Genomic DNA, 9,939 nt, shown 5'->3' with positions numbered 1-9,939 from the left:
GTAAAATTCATTTATTTTGTGTGACATTTAGCTACAGCAAAAGATCCACTTAAATTGAATCTTGGAAGTGATCCTGTCACATCTCTGCCCAGAGCTGTAAATACTTTGTATATGCAGGGCCAGTGGTAAAGCATTCTTGTGTCTATTCAACAGTGCAGAAGCATCTCAGTCTGCACATCCCACCTTCCACTTGGTTTCTGAGCCGTGAGAGAGTGTACCCCTTACTGTGCTGGAAAGAGCCAGGCGTTTCGTTGGCTGACAAGACACAATAGGCCCCTAAGTAAACGCTCCCCATGTGCTGGTGTACCCTTGTGGCCCTTTCTGGCATGTCTCTGCTGCCCACTCTCACTCCCTACTTTTGTGAGCCAGGGTCTCCCCCAACGCCTCCAACACCTCCCGTTTGTAGTCCTCAAAGTCGCCCTCGATCTGATTCACAGTACTGTCCTCTACCACCCAGAGCTGGCACTGGGTCTCTGTGATGAGCCGTGCATCATGGCTCACGATGACCACACCTGGAACACAGTGAGGGAACAGAACACCGTTAAGTGACAGTACCATTTTTACCATCTTTCAGCTGCATATAGCCACATTCATGGCACCTACTACTGTATTCCTGATCTGATGAATACAGCAACAGTAACCAGGTTTGAAAATGCTACATTAGTGCTGAGAGCCACAAAAGAACAACTTGGCTGCAGAACATGGGAAAAAAAGTCAGTAAAATACACACCTCCTTTGTACTCATTAATGGCGTCGGACAAGGCATCGATGGACTCGATATCCAAGTTATTAGTAGGCTCATCCTAAGAGGAAGAAAAACGTTACACCAAGTCTCCCTTGTGTTTAGAAAAAGGTCAACTGACTTGCAAAGGTTAAACACGGAAACTGGACAGACACCAACCAGAATGAGCACATCAGGTTGTCGACAGGCCAGCTCAGCAAATACCACCCTGGCTTTTTGGCCTCCTGCAGGCAAGAGGGTTCCCTCACTATTAGACAAGTCTGTTTACAACATCTGTAGAGCTGCCGTTGCAACAAGCTGAGTGTCATTGGCCACTTACCTGACAGTTTGGAGATCTGGATGGTGTGTGCGTGGCTCTCGAGGCCAAAGCGGCCCAGACACTTCCTGCTGTCCTGATAGGGCAGGTTGAAGTTCCTCTGCAGGTACTCTGTGGGTGCCTCTTCCATGTTCAGCTGGTCAGCGTACTGCTGGTTGAAGAAACCCACTTTCTGCATAGTAACAACCAGAAAAAAAACATCAGTACCCAGACAAAGGAATGATGCGATTCCTTCCCCCAACATGTAGTCTAACATAACTGTGAGCAGAGACTCACCAGTCGGTGATTCTTTCGCACCTCCCCTCGAGTCTGAAACGCACAGCAAAAAATGTTTTATTCTCATTCTGAATAGATAATCGCATCATCTCATTATCAGGAGAGAGACAGACTCACCGGAGTTAATTTTCCGGTCAGCAGCAACAGTAAAGTACTCTTCCCAACTCCATTGGGTCCAACTATACAAACTTGGAGGGGAAAAAAAACAATAGAATTGAGTTACTCAAATCTTTTACCTGTTTGTGAAGAGTGCACTTTGTTTCTATCAACCTGCTCTTAAACCAGCTTATAAATTTATAATAAATTTGTGGATGAAATAAGTATGGAAAACTGGTGTTTATTTACTGCCCACATTTTTTTATGATTGTTTCCCTTATTGAACCATGTTGAACCAGTGTGTAAGACAGCCTGAGAACAACACAGCAACTGCATTGAGTAAAAGGAAGCAAGTGTTCCTACAATCACCTCTTTTTCTGCACCCACCGTGGAAGTAAAACAATTGAACAACGGACAAAAATGCCGTTGGACTGAATTATAAGCCTGTTGAATGAAAAAGAATTTTCACGGACCACTGGAGCTGTTTTTCATTACGCAGGACCCTGTCATATGAAGGCTGAGTATGAATTATGAAACATATACAGGGCTGAAAGAAAAAGTAAACCAATACAAAAAGGTATAACTGGAATAAAAAGAACACAAAGAGAAGATGGGGGTAGGGCAGGACTTCTGACCGTAGCTACTTCACTTACTTCTGGACTCCATGTCGATTCCAAAGTCAACATTCTTAAAGAGACCTTTCTGACCCTCGTAGCCGAAGTCCACACCTGAAGGCGGACAGACGGATGAAGGGAAAGGTATAGTCAGCCAGGTGTATGTACACAAATGGCCAAACCTGAAATCTTAAGCACATTCTAAAAAGCAACAGGGGAAGTCAGCCTACTGTGAAGGCCCAGGATGGGCGGGGAGAGCGGTGGAGGGTCAGGGAATGTAAACTTGACGGTGTACTCCTTGGGCCGCTTGAGAAGTTCAGTGGCCTCCAGGCTCTCCTCCTCTTGGCCCTTCTTCTTCCCCTTCTGCTGCTTACGGGTCAGAGCTTCCTTGGTCTGCTTCTCCTGGGACGCAGATGGCCAGAGGTGCCAGTCAGGAATGAACAGCTAGGCACTTTGTGGTGAGGGCTGACACGTAAGACTGCAGCACGCAAGACTCTCACCTAAATATTTTTCCATGAATAAGGTTTTTGGAGTCACATTATAGGTAAATAACTGGTCCAAGAATATCAGAAATATCTCAGCTGTGTGAGTTACAATTTACACTTTCCCATATACTGTACACGCAGAGACTGTGTGGGACACTCACAGCTTGCTTGGTGGACTTCCCTCCAGCCTTCAACTCCTTCAGCTTCTTCTCCTGTTTGTCATACTGTTTCTGGAGCTCTTTCTGTTTCTGTATGTACATCTTCTTAAAGGTCACTGAGGGTCAGAGGTATAATGGGAAAGAGCAAATGAGAAGGTGTTTGTATTGTCAGTACAACAAACATAGAGCTCAGTTCAATTACTCACAGTAATTGCCCCTGTAGTAGTACAGTTTCTGGTTGTCCAGGTGGATGATGTCAGTACACACATCGTCTAGGAAACTCTGGTCATGAGAAACAATCAGGAGTGTTTTCTTCCAGCTCTGCAAGTAGCTGAGGGTAGGGTTACGGGAAGAGGAAGGGGACAGACACCATGAGAAGAGTGGGGTGCAGAAGATGCAGCAGGAAGGGTCCAGAAGATGACAAAAAGGAATCAGTGCAAGTCACACAGAGAAAGGGCTCACAGGGGCATTCATACACAGCGAGACCAAAAACTCTGGCAAACAAGTGTAAAAAAAGGCTCGTACTTGTTGAGCCAGATGACAGCATTCAGGTCTAGGTGGTTGGTGGGCTCATCCAGCATCAGCAGCGTCGGCTCCATGAACAGCGCTCTGAAAGCCAGAGAGAGAACTATCTATCGGTTCACTTGAGATAGAGCAGTGTCAGTCTGCAGCCGTACCACTGGGGTCCCCAAACCCACCTGGCCAGTGACACCCTCATCCTCCACCCGCCAGAGAACTTCTTTGTGGCCCTGTTCTGCATCTCAGGTGTGAAGGAGAGACCTGCCAGGATCCTACGGGCCTTGGCTTCAGCAGCAGCAGCACCAATCGCCCTCAGCTCCTCGTACACCTGAGCCAGACGACAAGGCACGGGGTCAAGCGGCACCCTGGACAAGCCAAATATCCTGCGCAAAGACCCTGGATACTCCTTGTCACGTTACTCCTCTTACCTTCTCCAGCCTCTCGGTCACATTGTCCTCCCCTTTATCCAACAGGCTCTGCAGCTGTCGCTCCTCTTCCAGGAGCTTCAGCCTGCGTGTGTCCGCCTTGAGCACAGCCTGCACTGCTGGTGTGTCGTCCGCTATCACCTCTGTGGGCGGAAGGGGGAGACAGTGAGCCAACATCATCCTGACAACCTGATGGGCACTGACAGAGGAGGGAGGTCGGTTCAACCCCCAGCCGCCAGTATCACATCACTGCACATAACTGAGCACAAGTGAGCAGCTCCTTCGTTCGCCATTTTAAACTGTTGCTCTGGTAGTGCAAAACTTAGGAGGACTTGCACGCTCAAAGGTACCATACCCTGTTCGCAGAGCAGGACATCGATGTTCGGAGGGATACTAAGCGCCCTGTTTGCAATGTGTTTCAGCAGTGTGGTCTTCCCTTTCCTAAAAGAGGAGGGAAAGATTTAGCACATGCGCGTGGCCACACACACCCTCAGCAAGGCATATGAGAAAGGACAAATCACTGTTTTAAAAGATATTTTAGGAAATACATTTCCCACCCATAACTTCAGTAACATGGTTTTACAAAGTTCTGTGATTCTAAATGGGTTTAAAAGGCTCATAAATTAACCATTTCCCATGGATCAGCTCAATTTGACTTAACCAAAAAGCCAGAGTCTTAGACAAACCTGACCAACCTGAAAGAGTCTAAAAGAGATGGAAGTGAAAGACTGAAGCAGTAAGAGAGGAGGAGCACTTACCCGTTTGGTCCAACCAAACCGTATCGTCTTCCAGCCACGATGAGCAGGTCTGCGTTGACAAAGAGCTCTTTGCCGTGGGCAGATATACTGAACCTCTCGAGCTGGACAACAAGGAAAGAATAACAGTGAAACCTGTGTTCCTCCACACATTTTAGACACAAAACAGGTATCTGCATCACTTGACATGGTGTAAGCCTCTGTTACTGTCAGACGTTCATTTTCGTCACACTGTAAACCTTATTCTGAATGCTGCGTGAAGAATTTTTTTTTTTTTTTTTTAAGTCAAAATGTATATTATCAGCTCTGAAATCTGAACCTGGAACCAAACTCAGTCAGCGCATCCAGGCCACAAAAACACATCAATGTTTAAAAATAAATGTTGACGTGGCTACTGTGGTGAAGCATCACCTTGATGTCAGAGGCGTTCTCCAGCATGGCCTGTCTGGAGGACATCTCAGCCTGGGACACAGCGAAGTCTCCTTCTGCAGCACTCTGGGCCCGAACGCTGGCCACCTGCCTCTCGTACTCCAGCTGAGTAGAGACACAGACCACATTACACCTTCTCCGCAGCTGGGTGTTCATGGGGATGAAGAAGAGCAGTTACTCCCTCAGTTTACCTGTTTCTTCTTCTTCTTCTTCTCCTTTTTGCTCAAGTTAGCATATGGGTCCTCAGGTCCCTCTTTTGCCTGTCCATTGTCATCATCGTATGCATCCTGTTGGCATCAGAAGGAAAAGAAGCATAAACGGGCTCTCAAGCCGGATCAATGACACAAAAAGAAATGCGTATGTAGCGCCAGGTTGACCCAGTCCCTTGTACCTTGCCAACGTCCTCTCCATTACTCTTCTCCTCCCCCTCCTCCTCATCGTCATCCTGGTTTTGAGATGGACGGGTAGCCTGCGTCTTGCAAAACAGCGGCCACAATTGTGTAAGTTTACAAACTACTTGATGAAACCCCCACCTGAAAAACATTCAACATTCAACCATCTGACCAAAGCATTAGGTCAAAACCTGAAATCATCCCAAAACTGGTAAACATCCCATGAAGAACAGCATCAAAGCTTGAAGAATCAACATGTTGAGACAATTTCTCATTACTCGTCAACTCAAGTCCTAAAAGCCTTCATTTATAAGCTGCACCAACACGTCACTCAGAACCCACCCTTGTAAAGTAGATATTCATACCTTTGGCTGATCCTTCTTGCCCTTCTTACTCTGCTGCTGCTTCTCCATTTTCTCATCCTTCTCTTCTTCCTCGTTGTCAGAGACCTGCAGATGCAGAAAAGGTGTTACAGAGAGAAGTTAGACTACACCCCTAGTGGTCCAAACTAAAATATTTTACAGTGAATTTGTTAGAAATTGTGATAAAACATTAAATATAGGAGATGTGACCTGAGACAGGTATTTGAGATGATCCAGGACTTACCTTCACCGGCTTTCCTGCTGCCTTCTTGTTCTTTTTATTGCTTTTATTCTTCTCATCTTCATCCTGTTTTTCTAATTCTTCACCTTCAGAACCCTCCTAAGAAGAAGGATGTGAGCAGTTAAATAATTCCTTGTTAGGAACCATTACTTGAAATTGGATTAAATCATTGTTAATGTCTGCTATAGTTTGTGTAGGGATCAATTTGGCCTTGAAGAGTGTCTCTGGACAAAAGAACACCTGGGAAACAATCAACAAGAAAAGAATGAACAATAATATGGGAGGAGGGGAAGGGGGTGATGAGGGGAAGGGGGAGAGACAGAAGGGTGGCCAATAGGAAAGGGCAGAATGAGTTAGCACTGCATTGCCTGCAGCGCAGTCCTGTACATCTGGAGAAGAACGAAGAAAGCAGCAGGGAGGTAGACATGCAGGGGCAGAGAGAGAAGGTAATAGATGGCGAGGAAGTAAAACTCACTGCATCAACCACCTTTGTCTTCTTGCTCTTAGCCTTATCTTTTTTCTTGCCTTTTTTCGCTCCCTCCTCATCCTGTGTCACAGACACACACAAACAGGCACAAGAGGTTTTACATGCTCGCTGCCTGTAGAAAAGGATGGCTACGCTTCTAACACACTGGGGATAATGCTCTCCACCTACTTCCACGCTTCTCCCAGGAATGTCAAAGATTTCATCACAGCTTGGAAATCTCTCCATCATACAAAGCTTCTTAAAATACTGAAGAATACTGCCCATGTATTTGTTAAATGCGCTCTCTCTCTCTCTCACTCACACACACACACACACACACACACACACACACACAAAGATGCAAGTAGCTGGTCAAAAACATATGCCAACAGTTAAGGTGGACAAAGCAGTGAAGACACCCACAATTTAGATGGACTCAACACAGAGGTAATAAACAGTGAAGAGGAAGCGGTGGGGACAGTAAACACACAAATGGTCATGGTAATGCAGGAGGAGTGAGTTGTGGGCAAGGTGGGATGGAGGGACAGCAGCAGAGATGGGGGAGGTCCATGGTAAAAGAACTGTGGCCACATGCCCACACCATGGGAGTGCTTCAGACAACACCGTTTTTAGTGCTGTTAGAGGTGACGCAAGCAGCTGGATTCACACTTTGATGCACAAGGACTTGACGAAAAGGCTTTAATCTCTGTGGCACATTGGATGAAAAACTGACTTTAAATGCACATCCTTCTTTAACTGGGAGCAGTGAGTTTACTGAAGCTCACGCAAAACAATTTGCAAGCAAAAATTACGTTTGATAACCGGCACAAACGGACCAAGAGAGCACAACACTAACGGGACACATCAGACTAACTTTGTTCCAAGTAAAGGGGCTTATTTAAGTGTGATACACAGCTCTGCTCCTGTAGCCTCAGCACTCAGAGACATTCAGCATAGCTCTGCTGGAAAATCTGGCTTTTGCTTTATAAAAAAGGATTTTGCACCTATGTAGTTATGTTTCAAAATGGAGTTAAGTCTCCAAAGGACCAAGAGGATGGAGGGCAAATGAATCCCTGAGTCTGAAACCCCCTCGGAGCCAGAACACCACCGCAGTGCCTGTGAGCAAAGGCACTGGGCTGCAGAGAGGTACTCCAGCAGCTTTTAAAAATGTACAGTCACACATCATCCCATGTGGGCCAGGACAGATTTACCGCAACTAAGTAAAGAGCACTGTCCAATACAGTGAAAGGTACATTTGTTTGGTGAAACTTAAAATATTATTTGAATACATATACTGTTGTTTTCGAATACAGCAGGAAATGGAGTGTAAGTTTTACTGTAACATTGGGCATAATCTTTTGTTAAAAACTGTACTGACACCTTACAAAATCATCAAGTTGAACCCAGTGTTACACACTCACCTTGCTGCTTTTCTTATTCTTTGGTCTCTCATCGTCATCTCTGTCACCCACTGCCTCTTCCTCTTCCTCCTCCTCCTCCTCATCATCATCACCACCACCACCACCACCACCACTTTGCCCCTGACTCAGAGCAGCAAATATATTCCCACCCTGAGAAACAGAACCATAGTGGGATTAGTTACTCTTCTAGCAAGAGAAAAAACACATCCCACTGACAGCTGTAAAGCATCTGCATCTCTCCATCTGTTATGAAACACACTTCAGCTTCCTCTGAATTGTACTTCACTTTGGAGAAAAGCGTCTGCTAAATGGATAAATGTAAATGTAGGGCAAAAAGTAATGAGACAACAGAGCATCACCGGCCAATAACTGACTTCATGCTGCACAGAGCAACACTCACCTTATTTCTCTTGCCACTTTTCCTGGGCATGATAACTAAAGGGGTAAAGGAGAAATATAAAACCCAGATTTAGCATCTCATCAACTTGACCTTCCATTCCAGCACTGAATTCTAACAGGTCGCCACCAACAGAAATGCATGCGGCGCTGTAACAAGAGTGTCTGACTCTACCTTCTTCGTCCTCCTCATCACTGGGTTGGACGGACAGCTTTTTGAGCCTCTGCATCACCTCAGCGTCATCGTCATCCTCCTCTCCTCCCTTGCCTTTTCGACGGTCTTTCTTCTTCTTCTGGGGCTGACAGTGAGCGGTGAGAAGACGACAGTCGCAGCACAACGTTAGAGTTAACAGGATTGTTTCAAAATAAAAAATACCTGATGCCGCCACCTCCTCTCAGAAAGGTCTTTTACTCCAGAAGGGTTGGGGGAGGAATGCACACAACCAAAACTGCTACATCAGATACAAATCTATCTTGTGAGAAACAAACAAAAAAAAAAAAAAACCCCCATAGCACATAAACTCAGTCTCTTCTTGCATTGAATGTCCATCCATCTTCTATCCCACTTGTCCTGAATATATTTTTGAATATTTCTAACATGTTATTATGGCCTCTCACACTATAGGCAATAATGGCACTTTCCATGGGGCTGTAAGAGATGAGCGAAGAAAGAATCACCCCCAAACAGGAGGGTACGCGACACCTCCGACTCCCACGTACCTGTTTTCCCTGCACCTCCTTCACCGCAGGTTCCTCCTTCTCTGCTTTATCATCCGAAGCCAGTTCCTCGAAGAACTGAAGGAAGAGAGAGCACCATTCATTCGCACCACAACCACGAAACACGGAGGACGCCAACCTACGGCAGAAAGCCGTCACCGTCGCCTTCAGTCAGTTATGCACCAGCTGCACCCGAACTGTGATCGGAGCAGAGTGGTGCAGGCGAAGCTACACACCGCAGTGACGCTGGGGGGAAAGGGCACACAGCTCCAGTGTCAGATCAGCAAAACCACGGCATGATGTGGGGTGAAAGGAGCGCAAGAGCACTTACAGACTTCTTCCCCTTCTTATCCTTCTTAACTTTCCTTTCTTCACAACTTTTTCTGCAAAAAGAAAGAGAGAGAGAGGACGGGATTTAACCACCCAGACGAGGCTCTACACTCGTGACGAGCGCGCGGTCACAGCGACTGGATGGCGCGAGAACAAACAAAGTATTCCGAGCAGCTCGTGCCAAGAGGCTTTGTAACGTAACGCGCCGTTAGAAATGCTGTGTTGACGAAACGCAATTTCGTCAACACAGCATTTCTAAGGGCGCGTTACAAAGACAGTCCTGGACCAGAGAGACAAAATTACCGCGACGTTAAGTTCACAGCCACGTAGTTGTGGTCCTGTCAGCAGCCCGAGCCTGTGTGTGAAAAACAGGCGACAAGTTGTTCCGACTGTCCATGTTTAATGACGCAACTTTGCAATAACTAGCTCTGTCTATGGCGCAACGCTGTAAGTTATTTTAATCCTGAAATATGTGTCATAAATTGGTATTTTGTAATAAAATGAGGAATTGTCACACGTTTTTTCAGCGAGTCAGGACTGAGGGATATCACTCAGATGTTCCGCGGAGCTCCGCGTTACCTGTTCGCGCTGTCTCGTCCTCGGCCCCTTCCCACTCCTCCACTTCCTTCGCTTTCTTCGGCATCTTGTGTCACAAAACTCAGGTACAGCAGGTATATCTCGTGCGAGCGTGACACGGCCTAGACCGATAAGTGACGGGACACGGACGGGCAGAACCACACGTGCGGCCTCACACTTCGTTTCCCACACCCACTGACACCGGGACCATAGAGATTCCAGA

General features: G+C 46.4%; 1 protein-coding gene across 1 annotated transcript; it reads right to left on the bottom strand.

Moving 5' to 3' along the window:
- Positions 1-8: 8 nt before the first annotated feature.
- abcf1 (ATP-binding cassette, sub-family F (GCN20), member 1) lies at positions 9-9,939 on the bottom strand. Its single transcript, XM_018754452.2, is given in 28 exon segments — positions 9-512; positions 731-803; positions 902-966; positions 1,062-1,230; positions 1,335-1,367; positions 1,452-1,522; positions 2,084-2,158; positions 2,275-2,446; positions 2,691-2,803; positions 2,894-3,018; positions 3,213-3,296; positions 3,386-3,534; positions 3,635-3,774; positions 3,987-4,072; positions 4,390-4,490; positions 4,798-4,920; positions 5,007-5,102; positions 5,207-5,290; positions 5,573-5,656; positions 5,814-5,909; positions 6,286-6,357; positions 7,698-7,847; positions 8,098-8,132; positions 8,269-8,392; positions 8,814-8,888; positions 9,142-9,171; positions 9,174-9,193; positions 9,720-9,939. Coding segments are annotated over 28 exon segments (2,676 nt in total). The 5' UTR covers positions 9,784-9,939; the 3' UTR covers positions 9-345.

The sequence above is a fragment of the Scleropages formosus genome, chromosome 23, assembly GCF_900964775.1.
Source record: "Scleropages formosus chromosome 23, fSclFor1.1, whole genome shotgun sequence".
Lineage (NCBI taxonomy): Eukaryota > Metazoa > Chordata > Actinopteri > Osteoglossiformes > Osteoglossidae > Scleropages > Scleropages formosus.
Note: the sequence above shows the minus strand (reverse complement) of the source record. Positions and strands in the feature narration are given on the sequence as shown.